The 22,088-nt window shown below is 42.0% G+C and overlaps 1 protein-coding gene across 10 annotated transcripts in view; it reads right to left on the reverse strand.

Annotated features, from left to right (window-relative positions):
• Positions 1–1,397: 1,397 nt before the first annotated feature.
• The window catches only part of NHSL1 (NHS like 1), a 186,412-nt gene continuing 165,721 nt past the window's right edge, over positions 1,398–22,088 (reverse strand). For 7 of the 10 annotated variants that reach the window (XM_049800362.1, XM_049800364.1, XM_049800361.1 and 4 more), the window contains 3 exons: positions 10,904–14,329; positions 10,224–10,353; positions 1,398–6,666 (listed from right to left, as the gene is read on the reverse strand). In XM_049800362.1, the coding sequence (XP_049656319.1) occupies positions 5,943–6,666; positions 10,224–10,353; positions 10,904–14,329 (4,280 nt within the window). In that variant the 3' untranslated portion in view covers positions 1,398–5,942. Of the gene's footprint in view, positions 6,667–9,761; positions 9,814–10,223; positions 10,354–10,903; positions 14,333–22,088 lie in introns of all 10 variants that reach the window. The other 3 variants (XM_049800366.1, XM_049800363.1, XM_049800371.1) reach the window with 2 other exon arrangements.

The following is a 22,088-nucleotide window of genomic DNA, read 5'->3' on the forward strand; positions in this document are numbered from 1 at the left end:
TAAAATCCTTTTGACTACACTGCAGCTCCCAGTGGGCACAGTAATTTACAATAATCACCATTTTTTAGGCAGCACATTACAACATCCTGATTAAGGAGAGGATTGGACTGTCTTTCAGACTCCATTAGGGCAGCTTCTCAACTGGTGATGCTGCACTGGCCACTGAATGCTCTTGTCATTGTAATGCCCTTTCACCGGTTTTAAACTGGCCTAGAAATCAGTTTACTTTTTCCAAACAAAATTACTAGCTACATTTCTAACACTCTTTTCACACGTGGTTGCAGAAAAATGGGCACGGAAGCTCCTGCCTTCAGGAGCTAACAATGTATATTTGACTGACTTTTAAAGACAACATTAGTTTATGACCGAGATGTATAAGAACATGGGAGTTAAGCAATTCTTAAACACTGTCACGGTGGAAGCATTCTTCTTCAGATGGCAGATAGAACATTTTGTTTCTATTTCTTGTTTGTTGCCAGATTTGATCTAATTGTTTTTGTAATTAAACTATCTCCCCCCCCCCCATCAGATTTTACCATCTAAACACAGAACTTACATATTTACTGTTTTTTTCAAGAGGTAGTGAATATGCAGAAACTTCTGGAATCTACATGTCCTGATGGATTTTTACTTTTTTTGTTCCTTTAGTAGCTAGAATTTCTGGTTTTATACTGAAGGCTGGTGCACAAATAGAGCAGTACACTACAGACAGAAGCAACTCATGTACATTGGGATTGGCCTTTCTCTTGTCTGCATGTATCCCCACACATGCATATACACGAACATTTGGATTCACTATTAACAGACAATTTCCTACTAAAAATCAATGACATTTTGCATTAGCATTGTTGGGAGAAGAATTGATTAGCCCTTAAAAGGCTGGTTGCGCATTATGTGAAAGAAGCTAACTGCAAAGAGCCAAATTTGCAACACAAAATGTACTCATTCTGCTGAGGAAGCACTATCAAGGCTTTTACCCAGTCTTTCAGAACAATATAGGACATAGCACTTCTTTATCAGACATCTCTGCATTTTACTCTTGTTCATTAATTCACACCAGTATAGACACAGTCATGATCCAGTACTGCATACCTGCAAGATTTTAATGGTGCACTCCAATTTAAAGTTGATAACACCTCTTTAGAGAGAAAATTATCAATTTTATGTCAGAAGACTTTGCTAGTCTTAACCAGTTAAGAAATAACTTCTGAAAGTTATTCAGAAAATAAAATATAAGGGGGAACTCAGAAAGCTAATATAATGTACCTTGTACATTACATAGCTAATGTGATTTCTAGCTTTGTGGTTTTTTTGAGTACTGAAGTTATTTAAAATAAAATAGATAAAATGATTCCTCATTGCTACTGTAAATTTTTTTAACACTTTGTTTTATTCTTGAATTCCATCCTTTTAATCTTTTATAGACGCAAACAATGCATCATTTTGAACTACTTAAATGTACTATAGCAACAGCTTTGTTGGAGCAGCGACTGCTGCTATAAATGGCTTTTCCAGAACATTCTGGGATACAAACAATACCTGACAAGACATATTTGCTTGCAGCATCATGAAAACGTTTATCCCTGTGCTGCATGCACAAGTGGCCTCTCTTTGCTCCAGGACAGGACACGACTGAAGGTTTAGCAAGTTACCACCACACAGGTGTCTGGAGAACTGGAGCTAGTCCACAGGAATCACTGGACACAGGGCTGTTGGTAGAAATGAGGCAGGATGAATCTGAGCTTTCATCTTCCTTATCCCGTATTCTTTCCAGATCTCAAGCATGGCTTTTCTGTACAAAACCCTTCCAAGTGTTGTGCTCAAGCCTGAAGCCACCTGCCCAGTGTTGCCTGAGGTCTCCTAGAGCATTCCTTACTTCAGCCTATTACTGCTTCTCTAAGCTCTCACAGTTTCGCTCTTCTTCCTGTTCTAAAACGTTTTTTTCATGTTTGACTGACTTTCGCCTTCTATACCCTTCGAATTGTGAAGAAACGCATAGGCTAAAATTTTTCTTTCCCCTTGCTGTGACTATCCCATTGTTCCTTTGCCTTTTTCTGTCTTCTGTACTTACTAAAGCTTCTTCAAGAATCTGCATTAGCCTGCCTGCCTCATACCTTACTGTCCATCTGTGCATTCAATGTACTTCTCAGTAATCTCCCTGCTTCACCTTTTCTGCCATTATCCCATGCCTTCTTTCAGGCCAAGCCTTACGCATGAACCAGCGTTCAGTCCTGGTTCCTCAAAACCCTGTCTTCAAATCTGCTTCCTTCCCAATTCTTTTAACTGATTTCCAGTAACCTTCCAAACCTCCTCTCACCAAGCTATTGCTCCTTGCATAACCATCCTTCATTTAAATTAAGATACTACATTCTCCTCTCTCCAGTATATAAACAGTGAAGGCTTGTAAGTGCCACAAAGCCTTATGAATGTATTAACGTAGTAACTGAAGGGCTCCAATTCTAAGGGGGATTGGGACTGCCTACATCTGACGGCAGGAATAACAAACTTTGAACATAAATGAAGGAAGCACAGAATGAGTTAATACACAGCAAAATTTCAGAAAAGATTGTAGCTGAAAACCATTCCCAATAAAAGGAAAACCAGAAATTAATCTCACACCTAGCTTCAATAATGACTCATTTTAGAGGCAAACTGTAAACCAGCTGTGAACTCTGAACAAGCCCTGAAACAGTATGATTTATTAAACATCAGGGTGACAACAATCTCCCTTTTCTCTTTAGCATGCGCAAAGTTTGTGTACTTTTCCTTCTCTCCTACTGCTCTGGATGTCTTTAGCAGAGGTTTGCTAAACTTAAATCTATACTTGTTGACCAATAAAGCCACAATGACAAAACCTCGCTATGGAGGAAGCTTATCATGGAAGAAAGTAATTTTGAAGTTGGATGCATGACAGCAAATTAAGCATGTTTTCCTTAGCATAATTACATACACATCAAATCTGTTGACAGTACAGAAAACACAGCCTGAAGCTGTCATGCTCTTAAGGTTTCGCAGCAGAAACTTGGGCCAAGGACTGTATTGCTGAGAAAACTGAACTACTAACCAATTCTGTGTGCTGCTACAGAGGATGATGGTAGCGGGTAGATGACATGGTGATATCTCCATAAGAAAGTTACATCAGTTGCCTAAATAAATACCATTATAAGCACTATTAAACATATTTCAGCACATTTAATGTATTTCACTACATCTCATACTGTGTAAAATGTAGTCACGGAGCAGCATCAGTAGGGCTACATAAATGCTGCCTTCTGCACACGAGCCAAAACCTAAGCCTCAACCCAAACTCACCTTACACCAGACGTGGGTTTTAGATGAGCATCAAGGATACTTGTGGCCAGAGAAGTAATTCAGTCCATGCTAACTTTAAGTTTAATCTCACCTACCTGCATTGACAACATGGTGTGCATGTAAGCTGAGACTTTCCAAAGAGTTCCCCATATAGCCTATAAAAACAACTGGCAGCATCAGCTGGCCAGCATCAGGGAAACAAGCTGGCTAGGCTCCCTCCTACAGGCACTTTATGCAGAATGCTGTGAAGTACTGCAGAAGTTGCAGACACCAGAACTATAATTTTACCCAGTGCTGCAATTCTTCACTTTTAAGTGATTTCCCCATTTGTAAACAATAAAACAAAGGCTGAGTACTTTCCTGGCAGGATGGTGGCATGAGGACTAGTTAGCATTTACACACAGCTTTGACAGGGACGGTACCTGGTGTGAAAAGGACACAGCACTTATGTTTCATGTGATTAGCTCTGGGAGAATCGCCAAAGCAATGCTCACGAGACATTTAGCAGCTGCGGAAGAGTTCACACTACCTCCCTGCAACAGTATATAGTTCAGTTCAGTATTAATAAAATCTGAAATAATCTACTTTATCCAATTAGGTTTTCATTTAATTAAAAAAATCCAATGGTTCTTTAAATATATTTAGCACACAAAAATGGTAGAAAGTTTGCTGTGCACCAGTTAATCCCACCCTTGTTCCAGTGAGTGCAGCTGGATTTATCTTCTCCACTTCATTTCACTTCTCACTCACTCTGCTTATAATCTGGTTCTCCAAGAATTTTAGTTTTCTGCGACAGGTTGCAAGCAAGAGAGAAGCAGTAGGAACACTCACAAATGATACTGGAAAAAGCTTTGGATTATTTCAATTTTTTTAGTCTCAGCATTGAGGTGCCAAAATGGGATGGATATGTAAGTACACTTTAGTTGTCTCTGAAGTGAATTAGTAAATACTGCAATGAAAACTGGAGATTAGTAGTTCGATGAATGGTTTATGGCATTCAGTGGGTTGCCATACGCTGTGGGACACATCTTTTGAAGGAGATTTTAATCAACTCAAAAGACAATATGGCAACTGGCAGCCTTTTTCTTTATTGAAGCAAAGTCACAGCATTTTCAACACTATTCCCCTCTTGTGAAGGGAAGAGTTAAACGAAGGCCCCTGAAATTTACATTACTAACAAGTAAAGGATTGAAGAAAGAGATTACAAGCATATTTCTCTAAAATAAATAATCTACAAAGAGTGCTTTTTCTTCTTAAAAGCAATCTAAAAATGTATAAATTCTACGGTAGGGAGATCAAAAGATATTTTAACAACTTTCAATATTTACAAACAATACAAAAACTGCGCACGCCATCAAGTGATGCAAAATTCTTCTTAGAAATTAAAAGCTTCATTCCTACTAAGAACCAAAAACTGCAGCCAATATTTCAGTTTTAATTAATGGTCTTCTTGACAATTGGAAAACCGTTAAATGTTTTTATTACCTGTAAAATATACAATAAAACCGAACCTCACTAAATTATTAAGGTTAAAAAAGAAGAGAAATACTGCAGGCAAATAAAAAAGGAAAGTAACTGTAACTTATTCTTTGGTAACCAAAAGTTAGCAAGTATCTGTATTTCAAGTGATGAAAAGTAATAATCTTCCCATTTTGACAAATGGAAGACAGACTTCTGGCAAAACACAACTCCCAGGTTTCAATTTTGAAAGACAGGCCCCACCTACAGCTCTGTAGTGCAAGTTCCCAAAGTCAAATTTTGCTTTCTAATTCAGAAATGCAACCCTTCCAAACTCTGGCAGTACACTGCTTAATTCCTCTCCCACTTTTCTGTTGTCTGCTGGCATCCTCTGCACACATCCAGTTGTTCCAGTTCTCTAAGGGAATACTCTAGTCAAGGAAGCAATTCACTTGGAAATGAGTGTTTCACCAAGCTACACGTGGCTGCATAGCAGCTAGCAGTGTGCTATAAAACTCAGCTCCCTTTTCCATGTTAACTACGTATTTCATTTTCCCTCAGGAAAAAAAAGGAAAAAAAAAAAGTACCCTGGACCAATTCATAACCTGGTGACCTAACCGCTTTAGCAGGACACGCTTCATTGAACACTGGGGCACACCCCAGTAATAAGCCATGTAACCCCAGCACCAACCTACTACCTTCTCATAGGTGAATGTGCCTCATCGTGCCTCCCTCTGCTTAATGAACACACTACGCTGCACCACTACAATGCTTTTGAAGCAGATGTCCAGCTTGTACCACAGGAGCCTTCCCATTCCTCTTTTTTCAGGCTTATTCCTAAATTTTGCTTGCACAATTGCAGTCTCAAGAAAAAGAAAAACTTCACACCCCTACAGGCTCTGAGAAAACTCCCCCCCCCACAAGAGGACTTCTAAGGCTTTACACAAAAAATTCAACCGTTAACTTTCTTGAAGCCACAGACCACTCATTCATAGCAAGTCCTCCCCAACACAACCATGCAGAACTATCATTGCTTTAGCATTTAAACACACACATGCAGTTCATGGCATAAATGCTCAGCAAAGTAAACTTGTCCTGGTCTGGGCTTTCTTCTGGAATCTAGTCCTCTGACATTTTCTAGACTAATATCCAATGCCTTCTGTCACTGCCTTTTAACTTTCTTCAGCTGAAGGGCTTAGATACTTCCTTGAAGTACCTGGCTGAGTCATTAAGTCTAGATGGGTTGGATCCAAGGTCTCCTTGCAGCCTGCCTCCTCAGCATACGGAAAGTCATTCGTGTCCATTTCATCACTGTTAAACATATCAAGCTGCCTCTCTTGCTGCTCTTCCAAAGTCCTTCGGACCCTGCCCTCTGACTGTTCCACCACTTCCCCATCTCCTTCACTAATGACAGTCATGGGGCTGCTCTGGATGCGGTTGCGGACATTGTACTTGCTGCTGGCAGCAGAGGGGGGTGTTCGGGACCGCCCGTACCTAGTGCCAGAGAAGGACATGCTCCTTGGCATCAGGCCCTCGCTCTTGGCCCACTCTTCCTGGGCCCGTTTGCTCTTGCTGGGCGAGCAGCTGGCAGGGCTGTCGGAAAGGTCAGGGGAGGCATCTGTCTTCGGCCGGTGGAACCGCGGGTCCGTGTTCTTCAGCATCTCTGCCGCGGACATGCGGGAACTGGTGTCGCAGCGGCTCCCTTTCTTCAGCAGCAGGGCTTTGAAGTTGTCGTTGCTGGTGCTGCTCTTGCGAATGCTTCTCTGAATTGATCCGGCTTGTTTGAGGGTAGCTAAGGTTGGGGAAGCACCAGTGGGAGTTACGGGGGGCGACGGAGAATGGTTGCGGGTACGGTCGTCTTCAGAATCTTTACGGCCAAGGACTTTCCTTTTGGATCTGATTTTGAAAAACAACAGAAAAAGAGGACCAAACAAAAAATGAAACTTTTTACCTCCCCTAATTAAACTCAGCGTAGAGGGATGACAATGAATTAAGCTAAAGCAAAGAGAGGAATAAGGGAGAAGTAATCTAAATCTAAAGCATGAGTAAGAACACCACCAAAACTGTATACGCATTAATGCAGGTATTGGAGGTATAAGCCAAGTGTATTATTCTTTTTCTGCAAATCTGGAACAATGAAACTACTAAGACCGGCAATTCTGATGTCTCAAACACTTAAGCAAATTTAGTGAATCAGGTTTTCTGGAGTCAGTATTCAATTGCTAAGACTAATGCATTATAAAGATTATACATAATGCCATTTTTCTGTTAGTTTGGGGATTTGATTAAAAATATGTAATCTAAAGTATGTTGGGTTTTTTGGTTTTTTTTTTTTTGTTTTACTATTTCATTTGATGCTTTCTGGAGAATTAGAAGTGTAGTTTAGTGCACTTGCCTTTGAAAGGGATATTGAAACGTACTCCTGCTGAAGTTAAGATAAAGTGAGCCACACGTAAGCATTCTGGATTAAATGATTAAATAAAAAAAATTCCCCTCCCCAACCCAAACATTAAATGAATAGTGAAAACCGAGTTTTCCAGCTTCTTTTAACATGCACAGACAAAATGCACAGTTCTGTTGGTGCTCTGTCATTGCACAACTTGTCGACTAGATGAAGGAGAGACCAACTTCCTGACATGAAAGTTATCTTTCCAAATGAAAGGGCGGAGTGTTTTTTTAATTTAAATGTAAAGTGCGTGGATAACAAAAAAACAAAATTAAGAAACAATCATGGAACTGGGAATAAGTGGAAACTGGACTTCTATTGCCCCATTTTCACATTATTAGAAATCTTAAAGAAAAACATGTACTACATGCCTGGTATCTGTAGCAAAGCTGCTTTGCTTCTTTGTTGACTAAGCAAAAATTAATTCAAAAAGATTGTATAAAGGCTAATTTTACATATGCTATTTTGGCAAAAGTTTAAAAGAAGTCAGCAGACTTGTTACAAATACAACATTATCATGCTATAATTCCATTTTAATTTTTATCAAGTATGTGTTCAATACAGACTGCTCCCCCTGTAAAACAGGTTTCCAAGTAACATGATCTTTAGCTGTATACTTTCTTAAAGGCCTTGAGATTTTGCAGAGGCAAGCTCAAATGTCTTTTTGCATTGCAGCCTACTGATAACAAAAAATACCAGAAAACAAAGTAGCAGAATCCATCAGCTGAGTAGGTGGCAGCAACAGACATTGCCATAAACTCTGCCAAGACTTTGGAGCGATCCTGTCTCTTAAGTGGTGAAGTTTATGCACAGATCACTTACGATACCCCCACAGGCAGCTGTAACAGCTGTTACTTTCAGCTGCTGGTGCCTCCACCTGCCTTTCTGGAAGAAGAATGTAATACCGAAATCCATTCAGCCTGAGGATGAATGGACACCAGAAGATAGCATTGGGATAAAATGATGACATCAGTAGTGGCAAACATAAGAACCTTGTCTAGATTTAACTGTCTATCAGTACCGTAGGCAGCAAGTGAATTTGGTGCTTGGATGCTCTGCGAGTCTGTACACGAACATGCGTGTGCATTAGTTACAGGGAAAAGATTTCCCTTCGTTAGGGTTTTGGCTGCCTAGGGGTATCTTTAAACACTGCAATGCTGGGATTGTACTGCTGCCAAAAACTAAATGAAATTCCAAATAAACAAAAAGAAAAATTCAGTTGCAAAGATCTGCAGGGAAAGACTCAGTTATCCTGACTTAAACTAATTCAGTAAGACTGTGAATGCAGCGCAGAGCAGTCAGTCTGCTGTCAGCATCTAATCAGCTTTTCTCAGCATGTATAGATTGTGGCAGAAAGTTAAAATTAAGAACCAAATTTGGTTTTGGTGGCTTTTCAGACAGAGATAGGGTATATATACAAACAAAACCGTGACTTAAACTTGGATTGTTCTTCCTGCCCTTAACGCACATACCACTAAATTTCTTGCCTTACTCCAAAGCACGTATTCAAGAGTGCCAATCACTGAAATAATACCTTTTAGAAATAGCGGGGGGGAAACCAAAACATTTTTTATTAATTAACAACCAAGGAAGATAGTGGTTCAAGTCTAAAGCCAGCAAAAGCAAGGTCTTAATAACAAATGTGTCAAGCAGTTTTAACTATGTCACATCCAGTTCCATTGTCCATTTCCCCATAAACTCATGAATTACATGTATGTGCATACACACAGAGATCCACTCTCTATCTGCATACATAATGGAAAGGCTACTGGCCAGAATATTTCGTTCTAAAAATAGATTTGTCACAGTCCTAGCGAGTGCCATGCAACATGAATGCAACAGACCATTTTTAGAACAGCTCCTACAGGCCAAGTCCTAAGGGGTAAGCGTAAGTTATAAAAAGTCAGTATCATCTATATGTAATTTTTGTAACATCTGAAACATAATCATTTAAAAAATGAAAAAATAGCATTTGCATCCCAAGTGCTGCAGTCTCCCAGCTCCCAGCCACGTTCTCACAACAGGCTTTTCCCATCCCTCAGTACTCCTGACACAAAACTCAGGCACAGATGCGCAAACTGACTGAACACCTAGATAAACCTGTGTGGATGCTGCCAAGCACTTTCTGTAACCAGTTAAAAGAGATGGCCCCTTTACATTTTAAGTAAAAGACAAAGCCACAAGATGGCACTACCACTACATCGATTCTAGTCTAAAAGCAAGCTCAGTAGTTCAGAGAGTGGTAATGGTCTTCTGTGTGTACTGTTTAAATGGTGCACACCTTTCTTTTTCTGGTTTTAAGCATTTTTTTCCTTTTCTTTTTATGACAACCTAATGTGAACAGCACAAAAATCTAGTTGCCTATTCAGGATGATTCTGTTTTTAAGGGAAATGAATAATGTCGTTAATAATAGAGCCAGTATTGCACATTTCATTCATTAACCAGTTTGACACAAAACACCCGACCTCAGGCTGGATTATGGCAAACTATAATCCAGCGTTTGCCATATGTTTTGCCATATGACTGACATGTTGTGTTACTTGCCAGTTTCAGCCACGCTTGCCATGAAGCATTAGCGTTGAGCCTCTGTCCCAAACTGCACCATATAAGCAGCGAAGAGAGTAAAAAGAGATGGAGAAGAACGAGAATGAAAACAAAAAGATACACAGAAAAAGCAACAGTAGAGTTAATATGGCAGATCGAGAACAGTACAATAAATACTAGATGTAACTTGATATTTTAAGGGGCAGGATATTTGTAATATAATCTACATTGATTTAATCTGGTAGCTTTTAGTTCAGAATGGATTAAATATATTTGTAAAACAATAAAACAAAAGTTCTTTTCCTTATCTTTGTCATACATAGCCTTAGTAGAAAGTTGATAAATGTGTGCTTTCTGTTAAAGCAATGACTGTTGTAATTGTGTGTTTTAGTAAAACAATGTTAATTAAATTTTGAGAGAACTACTGGAGCTGACAGTATGGAAGGGCAATTCCTCCAGTACCTGTGAATGGCTGCAAAAAGATCCTCAGTAGTCCTTGGTCTCGCTGGTGTTGCCACTCCGTCCGTCTCTTCCCCATATCTATTGCTCGGCAGGAATGAACTATTTGCTGTATCTGATTCAAATACCTCCGCTATGCAGAAAGAATGAACAATACTATCAGTCCATCGTGGGAACCCAGCAGGCATATAATGCTGAAACTAGCCCTCGCTGCCTCTAAGGCAAAGCATTCGAGAGATTTAGCAAGTGCACTGTTGTCACTATTGTCATTTCAGAACAACGCTTAGGAAATTGCAGTGCATGAAATGCCTACACTTGCTCACACACACAGGCGGAGAACAGTACTGAAAGAAAATTTGTATGGTTTCCACTAAAATGCAAAATCAAAATTAACAAAGCCGACCATGTGTTCATAGCATGTTTTAATCCTAGCACAGTTAAATAAAGCATCATTTTCTTTCCATGTCTGCAATAATGAGAAGTTAGAAAGGAATTCTAAGAAATCTCATAAAGTATTAATCGGATACCTGCAACTTTCTTCAGGCTTTCATTTATAACTATTGCAAGGGGTACTTTTCTCTACAGAAACTCACCTGAATGCTAGGATTGCTATTCTCACTCCCCAGCTTCTTTAAAAACAGCTACTGCTACATCTGAAGAAGAGTCAGAGAAGAGAGACTCACCACTTTCGTTCTCTTGAGATAGGTGCCCGTCAGCGTTACTGCCACTGTCTTGGCTGCTGCCTGAACTGCTTCCTTCATCAAAAGCGGACTGCTCCTCCTGCCTGGGTTCTTCTTGAACTGGTGATGCAGCAGGCTGCACCACAAAGGCATTAGCTCCCGCTGTCTCAGAGAAGGTGAATCCGGCAGCTCCTCCCTCAGGAACCAGGCTGCCAGAGTCCATCTCGCTAGAAATGAGTCCATCTGTAAGACAATTTCTCGCCTCCTCGCAGTGTGCAAGCACAGCGTCTCCCTTAGTTGGGCTTGATGTGCTTCTGACAACATCACTCACTTCAGCTATTTTCTCCACTGTAAAATCTAACTGTGGAGGTGGTACAACAAGGAACAGTTTGGGTTTCTTTGAAATAGGAGGTGGTTTCTTGCTTGGCAGTATAACCTGAGTCCTGTCGGGAGATGCTGGTGACCCCTGAAGTGACACGCCAGAATGGAGGTCTTCGCTCTGCACTGAAGACTCAGGCGTGTCTTCAGCAGCTGTCCCCAGTGAATCAGCTTCGAAAGACTTGCTTAGACCCACTGCACTTGCAGGCTTTTGATCGCTGTCAAGCACAGGTACATTTTCGGAGAGAATGAGAGGAGAACCCCGAGCCAGTGTTTGAACTGAGTTTTTAAATGAAGTGCCTTGAGTTTTCATTTCCTCTTCGCCTAAGCTGTTACTGAGTCTTAGTGAGAGAGATGGCTTTAGGGAAGACTGTGATGATGAATTTACAGTACCCTTTTCCTGAGAGGTGGTTTCAGAAGCAGATTCAGGTGATGGTTCACCTTCTGTCGCTTTTTTCACGGACCTCAGCTGCACCATTTGCAATGCTTTGGTAGTTACTAAGGGCATCACAGGTCTCGATGGGTCTTGCTTGTTGAATGGCTGCTTCACTGGACTGTAGCAAGAATCTTCCTGGTCACGTTTCTTAAAAGAATACTGCGGGTATATTGTTGCACCTTTTGTTAGTTTGGGATCAAGAGGTGGTGCTGGTGGCGGGACAGCTAAGGGGAAAGTAGAAGGAGGAGGAACAGGGGAAGAGAACGAACTGATGGAGGCTTCTTGCGGAAACCACGGGACAGTCTGGGCAAAGGAAGAATTTACATCAGCTTCTGGCGGAGGAGGGGGGAACGTGGGAGAGGCTGGCGATGGTGACAGATCCATGACTTCTGCCGGAGGAGGAGGAGGCGGAGGGGGAGGAGAAAGTTCGGGGCAATGCGGAGGAGGTGTTGGAAGAGGAGGTGTTGGCGGAGGTGCTCCAGAATCCGGAGGAGAGCTCAGGGTGGGGTCCAATTTCTTCACACTCACGCTCCCTTCAGTAGATGTATTGGAAGAAAGAGACGTGGAGGATGAAGACATGGAGACTGAAGACAGAAGAGAGGATTTCCTTTCAGGCACTTTAGGCTTCAGCTTGGACTTCCCATTTCCTGATGATGCAGATTTCAAGACTACAGGCACTGGAGTAAGCGCAGTGGGTGTATTGGACTGGCTGGAGTACCCACTCGACGGCGATGTGACTCGGTGGGATTTCTCTGGAGAAGTGCTCTTTGGTTTGGCCAGTCCACTGGGCACTTGTGGCACAGAAGCCCTTGAGCCATCACTGAAGTGGCTGATGCTGTAATCGCTGAGAGCAGATGATGTACTGGCAGAATGGGTCACTGAGGATTTTACCTGGTCATCTGTCACTGCGGCATAGTCGCTGTAGTAACCCCACTGGTCGGCGTACTCCGACTTGATGCTACTTGTTTCACTCTGAGAGGGAGTGACTGTGCAGATGGAGTACAGGTTTGGAGCAGTGGTGGACATCATGCTACTGCTTGCACTGACCGAGCTTTGGCTGCGGGAGCGCAACACCCAGGGATCCTCATAATCACTGCAGGGGCTCTGGGAAGGGGAGCTGCCATTTTTGCACTTGAGATTCAGCTGCAGAGAATGCTGGAGGGTGGCAATGAGGGTTTCATCAAGTACCTGTCCATTAGACTGGGCTTTTTTCTTGGGCATCCTTCTGAGTGAGTCTGTTCTGGATGGTGGCAAAGGCGGCTTCTTTGCCTTTTTCAGAGAGATGTTTCTTGCAAGGGATTTCTCACCTTGGCCTGTCTGGTCACCCTGATGTTTCTTCTCCTTTCCTTCGAAGACATTTATCACGCTGTCTCTGGGGTTCCCAAAACCATTAGTACTACTGCATGGCACGTCTGACTTCAGTCCCGAGTCCATATGCACGGAACCGTAATAACCATCGTGGTCCACAGAATACAGAGAAGTAGAATCGTCCCTGACCGAAGTCCTCTCCAGGCTGCTGCTGCTCAGGTTGCTGCCGGGAGTGGCACAGCCTGGTGTGGTACAAACCACCTTGCATGAAGGAGTCTCACTGTTTTCTGCAGACTTGTACAGCCAGTGCTCTGTGCTGCTCACTGCTGCTTGTGCTCGCTCCCCTGAATAGCTAGATTCACTCCTACCATCGCTGTCCTGGGAAGGGTTTGGTAAAGCAAGATTGTTCCTACAGCTGTAGCTGATGCTCTGAGACCCAGACTCCGCATTTCCAGGAGTGCTAAGAGAGACAGCAGAGTCGCCAAGAGAAAGCATCATGACAGTATTAGATGGGATGGTATCTGAAGTCTGTGAGTGACGTGTGGAGCTACTCTCACTCCAGTTACCGCTTGAAGAATGGTGATCTTCTTTCCCACTTACTGCACTGCTGGCAACAGGATTGTCTCTTGGCTTTGGGTAGGCAGTGGAGCTGGTGATTTTACTATCCAATGAACCAGCACTCTGGGCAGTGTGAATAACGATAACTTCTGAGGAGGATGACAGTGTTGCATTGGGTATGATGCTTGTTGAGTAGGTAGCATGAGGAGAGACCACACATGCCGGGCTTGCGGACTTTTCGCTATCATAGCTTCTCACCTCTTGAGACTTTGGCCTTGACAGGGTCCCCGCCGTGGGATTATTCCTCAGATGCACGACACTATCATCCACTTGCAATTTACTTATCTGGTGAGGTAAAGTGCCAGCAATGTCTTCTGTCTGCCTAGAGATGCTCTGTGTCTGCTCTAGGGACTGCAGAGACACTCTCGCACCAGCCCGAGGCAAGCTGTGAAAACCTATGTCGCTATTTTGGCGAGAAGCAAATATAACTGCAGCAGAATCACTCATCACTGACATGTTTCCAGATGAACTGGAGAACTGAGACATCTGGGCTGCAATGCCTTGTCCTTTCTGTGCTCGTATTCTTCTCATTGAAGGGGGCACAACTTTAACTTCCTCCGTCTGGCAGCTGGTGTCCTTGGTTTCAGAGCGCTGCATAGCAGAGCGATAGCTGTCTAGTCTCCCTAGCGTGGAACAGTGATCTGGGACATACATCGAATGCCCTCGGAAATCACTTTGGCCAGTGCCAACTGCTGGAGTCAAAATAAAACAATTATTTCTTGAAGCACAAATTCACATCTATCTTCTTACTCATTTAGAAACACAAAACCCCAGCAAACTGCTCGATCCCCATGCTCTTGCAGGTTATACCTTCTGAGAAAGAATCTGCAGCAATGGCTTTTGCACAGGCATCATGTGTTTTCTGCATTTCTCTTCCCTTTTTCCTTACTACCAGGAACCTTCTGCTTACAGAATCGTCTGTGTTCCTGCCGCACATTCGACACATGAAATCCTCTGTTTATGACATGGTAATGATTTCCATAGTAATCAGTTATGTCAGAAACCAAGTAGCACTGTTTGACTTCCAGTAGGCAAAGCAGCAGGAACAGACAAAAGCCTGAGAAACGTGAAGTGTGTTTCCATGCTAATGCCTCATGTAATAAAGAAAAGGGGAAGGAAATCCAGAGACTAATGTGAATAATCAGATCTGCTTTTTAAAAGCATTACAGCTCAGAAAAAAAATTTCAGGAGACACGGATAGCTCTCCAAGTCTTGCAGTTTGTCTGAAAGGAGGCTAACACATTGAAACATGCATTGTTTTACCACAAGTAATATATACGCTATAAGAGCATTTATACAAAGACATTATCCAACACTACAGAGAAAAATCATTAAATAACATTTTTCCATACAACTACTTTCTATTTATCATAAAGGAAAAACTCTTAAGAAGTGGGGAAAAGAAACAGCTAGTACTGATGGTCGTCTCATCCTCAGCACCGTCAGGAAATAAAAAATAACTGTACCTTTTTTTAAAAGAAGTAATAATCATATATTGGCATAAAAAAACCCTTTGAGGACAATAGAAAAACAGTTTTAGTTCAAAATATAGTTATCAATGGGTCAGTAGAAAGGACTCTAGGGTTCTTTTAAATTTACATTTTTATTGGTAGCTGCCTTTTAAAATCACAAACCAGAGCACTGCTTTAAAATTAGCCTGTGTATAGCTGTTGCTTTTCAATTCAGTTGCATTACTGTATAAATAGCAGACACGAGAGGCAGGCGAGCTGCTGGAGATGCTTGTAAGGATGCTGCATATGTAACTGCGGGGGAAAATTGGTTATTTCAAGTCTCCGCCTCAGCTAGTCTCAGGAGCGATGAAGTAGCACACTTGATAGGACTGTTCTCCTTTCATATTTACTATATGGAGTTGGATCAGGAGAATAGGTATTCTTATCATGCAGCTTTAAACACCACTTAAAGGACATTTAATTATCCTTATTCTTGGCAGGCAAAAGAGGCATTTAGGATAAGGAAAAGAGGGCTCTGAAAAGGCTACAGTGAAAGCAGTACACACAAAAAGATTGTTTACTTCTTTTCCCCAGGCACATAAGTAGTCTTTTAGCAGCTTGAAGCCTATTTAGTTTGCTTTGTATAGAATCTCTTGCTCTCATGAAAACCGTAGCCTCTTTCTGCTTCTGGTAGAGGTTTGCAGCAAAGCTAGATACTTGGATGCTGGCAAGCATCTTGGATAATCTAATATGAGATACTGTCAGAACAGATGGACTACTGCAGCCAACCAAGAGGGGTATTTGCATATTTTGTATAGTTATTAAGAAGCTTTAATTTTGCTTTCCCTGTGTATTTTTTGTATAGAATCAGTGTCCCCCTTTGGTTAAGGCAAAGAAAAACATCAAAGTAGACATTATGAATGTTTCTGGAACCATGACATCACCGATGACAACTGTTAGCCAATTAAAAATATCCGCTAATAAAAATCGGCATACTAAGTTATGGAAATAACCAAAGAGATGGGGTATTTTTCTTCTTTCTACCACTGTGAAAGACAAACATGCACACAAATACACACACACACAAGATAGGATGGGGCTGGTGGAGAATGAAGCTGTCAGCACTACACCAAGTATCTAAAGCTGGCACATACTGACCTGTGGCTGAGAGCACCTCATTTCAGTATGCGGTATGTTTGTATTCACGAAGGAAGCTAAACGCACTGTATTTCACAAGCAGCATAACACAGATGGATGGTTTATGCTTGTTAAAAACGTTACTGCTAGGGAAGGTAAATGGCAAAGTGGAACGACACTGGACTTGCTAACCTCCCCTTTCCTCCTTCCAAACCCAGGAGTGTTAGAAAGCTCACAAGGGGGGGCAGCATGAACAACCACAGGGCACTGCTGAGCATCCCTGCTAACCCTGTGTTTGTTACCAGAACAGATGTAACTCGGGGTCCAGTCTAATACACTCATGGAAACTGCATAAACTGACTCAACACCAGTAAACCTTTACAACCTCGATCCTGCAGGGAAGCCCATCAGGGCAGGCCTTTGCACCAGTGCAAAGCCTCCTGTAGTTAGAACGGTTCAGAGCTCAAATAAATACAGGGTTCAGAGGGGGCAAGACAGCCCAGTCTCAGAAGTATAAACTACAGGGCTACATGCTTCAATCATTATATGTGATATGGTCAGGGAAGGGACTTCTCACGGCTGTTGCTACTACAAAAAAGCAACTTTAAGGTTTTAAATATTTTTTTGTAGAAATGCAGCATATTCTGAAATTACTTCAGCTTTGTTTTTGGCTTTACATGTATGCACAATCTCATGCAAAGCTGTGAGGATTTTCTTGCCGTTTATAATACAGCAATTGCTCTTTTTACAGTTCCATTTCCTGAAGAGGGACAATAGAAATCTGCAGGGAAAATGGTTCAAAAAAACAACTAAAGGAACATTTAAGACTCAGGTATTCTCTTAAAATGTTGAGGGTTTTAAGATTTTGGTGGAATTCAGAGGAGGGTAGCAAGGAGTATTTTGTTTGTAATTCACAAACGCACTGTAAAACCCCCACTCGCTTCCAGAGAAACACTGAAAAGCACGTTTTTTCAAAAATCCTTAAAATGAAACTGCCTTTGTTGGTACTGCAGCTAGAAGATGAACGATCCAATTCTAAGGGACAGCTCAAACCTTTAATTGACTATTACACTGAAAATGCCATGTCTCTCAGAAAACCTCTACTTAAATAAAGAGCAGTCAGAAGTTACAAGGTGTCTGCAACACCAAAATTCTGGAACTGAATCAGAGCTTTTGAAGAATACCATCCACAAATCCATCTAGTTGCAGGGGCAATGTCTGAGCAGACAGCAGCAAAAAATATTGCAGAACTGGACATCAGATTACAGATGCTGAATGTTATGAAGTCAGAAGTGGCTGCAATTTGGTGGTTTGATAAAGGTGGCTGAAAGTAATTAATAATCATCTTGTTTGCATCTTATATTATCCTGTGTCCAGTAGACCTGCAGCCAGTGCTATGTCCACCACAGGAGACCTGTTATCTCCACTCCTGTCTTCTTTATTACCCTACTTCTTGGGGCAAAGGCTCTTCCCTAATGCACATGTTCAGTGTAGACTCCAGAAGTGAGTAAAGAACACCTACTATCTGGAACAAGCGAAACATGCAACATATTTAACAACTCTTGCATGGAAGCACAGAGAAGAGGTGCAAATACATACCTTAGCTCCAAGCACTTGATCCAAGATAGGCATATACAGGTTACACCAGTTTTCCCTGACTCTGGTAGTTACTGGTGTTGCTCATTAGAGATGACAGGGATTGAGACTGACTGCATATTTGATGGAAAAAAGAAAGTGTCTGCATGTAATCCCTAGGCCCAGGTAATAGCTACTAGAAGGCTCCCTATCTCACTGTGACTCTGGGTGATCTGGTGGCACCTGCAGCTTGCTGCAGAGAATCAGCACAAAGGTCCTCTGTGTTGAAATAAGCGTAGAAAACTGAGGATTTGAGAGGATAAAAAGTATGTGTGTTGATATCACAAAGAACATGCTTGTTTCAACTAGTATATAGAAGTAATCTCTCTTCCCAAACTTCTTCTGACTAATCATTTCTACTATAACCATTTGTCTCTTGCGCCACAGGCACATTCCTAAGATTTGTTGCTTTCATCTTCTCCTCATGCCCCACCTAGCAATCCTCCTCCAAACCTGGTGGCCTGGCCAAGTCACTGTGCAGGCACCACAACTTCCAGTGTTACAAAAAACCCCAGGGATTTTTAATCTGTTTTACCCTAGTACGTACTTACCAAATGATTGTTAATAGACTCTCAACAAGAAACAGACAAGTACATCAGGCTTATGGTAATTCTCAGGAATTTTCACTGTGTTCCATGAAGCATCTATAATCTCTCAGAGGGGAGAAAAATATCGCAGAGAATCCTGTGATATTTTTCAGTACGGCCAGCCAAAATATATCCTGAATCCTTGCACATACCACTGCCACCATGAAAGGGAGAATTTTGATGAAAATATAGGGAATTTAAGTTTTCTTGATCCTGTTAACTTCACTAACTGAACAGCCTCTGGTAAAGATTATATTCCTGGCACCTCTGCCTTTTATCTCTCACTATCAAAAAGCAGATGATACATACTTTGTAATGCCCTGGCCTCTGGATGAGTAGTGCTGGAAACCTACAATGTTGAGAAACTACAGCTACAAAACCAGTAGTTAGTTAAAATGCACAATAACTCTTGAGAGATATTCTCTCCAAATGCTGTTCAAGTCGCAACTTGAAGCAGGTGCAGAATTACTTGGCTTGAACAGCCGGGTACTTGCATGGTATTTCTGTAGGACCACTGGATATCTGGGACTCTTCTTACCTGTGGCACCTATAACTTGAATGACTGCTAGTGCCAAAGGAACTAACTGGAGAAGAATATCAATTAAAAGGAGTCTTCAACAGAACAGCTTAGTTCCCAAAGATCAGGACTTATGTGCCCCCCATGTTGCTGAGATGGAACTGTTTCCTCTAAGGTGTGTCAAAGGAGAAGCTTCAGCAGTCCCAAATGAAATCTGGGACACTGGCTGGTACTAACAGGGGGTCTGAGCTGTGCCGCAAGAAAGCAGATGAGGGACTGATGGTTCAGGTGTCAGTCATACCCATCCTGATGACTGACAGGAGGTTCTGTAGGTGACAAACCATTGTGAGCTACTGAAAATGGGAGGCAGGGAAATAAGCTGAAGAAAAGCATATGAGGTTATTCTGACCCTCTGAACCCTTTGGTTCAGAAGAAAAAGGAAAAAAAAAAGTAGATGGGGGGGAAAATCACAGGGCTGTAAAGATCCTGAATAGCACCTTAAGGTGGAGAAAAAAGTATTTAAATAATTCAAGGGAAGTACATATACAAAGCATACAATTAGAAGACATTTTTTGAAAACCAAAAGAGGACAGAAACTTTCTGTTTGATTAAAGAAAAGCAAAATGCCTGGCAGAAGAAGAGATCAAAAGGTGGAAAACTTGAAGATTCTTACCTCTCCCCCACTTTGGTGAGGTACGTTTATTTGGAAGATGAACTGTGGTGAACCAATACTTGGGTCTGGTACCTGCTCCTCCTGCAAGACAGGGAGGGAGTCCAGGACACCAGAAGATGTCCATCAGTGCCTGGGACTGCACTGGTGCAGAGCTCTGGAGAAACACTCACAACCAGGTAACTTGGTACCTCCACAAAAAGAAAGTTAGTCTGAGCCAGACCCTAGAGCACTGACACAGAGAAGGGACCAGGGAAATGTGAAAGCATTTTGGTGCCTTTATTTCATCTGGCGAGTTGGGACGGGTGAAGGAAGCTGAAGATAACCAAGAGCCAAGAAATGAGCAAGGCCTGCGACAGGTTCTCCCAGAGAGCTGCTCATCCCTACCAAACTTCTGTTTGGGAATCATCTTCTTGCCTGAGGGTAGAATACCAGTTTGATTGTAAAATACCATCTGAAGACGACAGCTAAAGGGATAATGGCAACACAGAGCAGAGAAACCAAGAACATGGAAACGTGAAGTGAAACATCATCTCAAAGTTTCCTGCCCTTTCTGCAGTTTTGATCCAACACTGACTCCATGAAATATACATAATATTTATGTTCTGTAAGACAATGAAGGTAATTGAGAAGTAAGCAAAACTAATTTTCTCATTGCTGTGTTCGGCAGAGAGAGGAATGCTTTGCCTTCTCCTTTTACTTTGGTGTCACTCTGCTAAATAGTACTGAGAGTCCTGCTGTTAAAAAATAACTGTTCAGAAAATAACTGGCATCTGTAAACTGGTAAACATCTCATATTCTTATTCTGTCTCAGAACCCCATCTATCACATTGCATTTTATTTATGCAGCATTTTTTATGCAGAAGTTTCCAGTCTATGCAGAGAGACTGGTTCATTGCTGGAAGACACCTGAGAAAACACGGCAGTATTACAACGCTCAAAAGTAGGCATGTCTAAAGATACTTTGAGCGCATGCCTCATGGGTGCAGTTAATGATTCCTTTCAGTACGCTTGGCTAAATTCTACGAGGGCAACATGGCCGCTGAGCTCAGGCCAGCAATCAGCGCAGGCTTTCTCTTCTGTTTGGGTTTTTTTGTTCCAAAGGAGCCAAAGCAGCCAGGGGAGAACCCCAGCAGCCTGGCCTGGCAGAAGGTCTTCCAGGCTCTCTCGCTAGAAATGAAAATAGTTCAAGCTTGGTTGAAGCTTTGAGGTTCTCTCAAATTTCTGCTTCCTTCTGAAGGATAAACAAGAGGTAACAAGAATCTGCTGTATGTGTTGGTTATTTAGCCTGTGCACAGCAACTTTGGTGTACCAAGGGATTTTAATCTTTGTGTAAATATTATAGCCATTCACAGCAATGCTTTAGGGGAGAAACAAAGAGATTTATTCAGCTGAAACCACAGGAAAAATGTCAATAGGCACAATGCAATTGCTTGATTTGGAGTTTAGTCCGGATCCTTGTTCCGATCAAATGAACTGTGGAATGTTTTAAAACAACTCATTGTTTGTTTTGGGACAGTGGAAGAGAAATAGGGAATGGACAGCTACAGAAATATTTGGGGAGTGACAGGGGAGAAAAGGCAGTAAGATCAATGAACAAGGATGGGGGAGACTTAATTTATTCCCAGCCTTGCCAGAAGCCTAGTGGGTGACTTCAGCTAAGTCACTGCAGCATGCCTGGTTTCCTCATCTACAAGATGAAGACACTGACAACTGTTCTCTTTTCAAGCACACCTTGTTTCTAGTGGTGGAAAGCAATACACTAACAGGATGGATACAGCCATCAGAGAGCTTTCCTGACATACATTTTGCCGTCCGGACGACATACAACCACCATGGAAGCAATGTGAAGCTCCTCAGACAACTTCCACCGTAGGGCAGATGGCTGAAGCCCTACATGCCTGCTGGTCGTGGGCCAGGGAACCATTCAGAGAGAGCTCCTACAGTGACATACTGCCAACCCTGAAATTTCCGCAACTTAAAATAGGAGCCAAGGAAAACCTTCAAGCAGTGCAACATGAAATGTGCTCAGCACAGAGAAGAAAGACCGAAATCAAGACCATAAAACCGTCACCCTTAGCAAACAGATTGGCAAAAGTCACAAACTTCTTTTAAGATATTAAATAAAGAATTCTTTTTAAGATAGATGCCAAGTGCATTCTCAGTTTATTCCACCAGATAAACTGCAGTTGATGTTTCCAAGCATTAAACATCTGTCTGAAGTGGTCACAAACATAACCTTGAAGTTTTGGAAACTCTGCCAGCAGGAAGCATTCTCCACACATCCACCCAAGTACTGCTGCCATCCATTTCAAAATCCACGTGCCTGAAAGAGTGTTGGGAACCCCAACAACCGACAAACAGTAGTGTGGAACAAAACGTCGTGCTTCGCTCTGCTTTTCTCTACTATCTGCCCTTGAGGCAGGTCCTACGTGTGTCAGATCACCTTTG

Source organism: Accipiter gentilis, chromosome 5 (assembly GCF_929443795.1).
Source record: "Accipiter gentilis chromosome 5, bAccGen1.1, whole genome shotgun sequence".
Lineage (NCBI taxonomy): Eukaryota > Metazoa > Chordata > Aves > Accipitriformes > Accipitridae > Astur > Astur gentilis.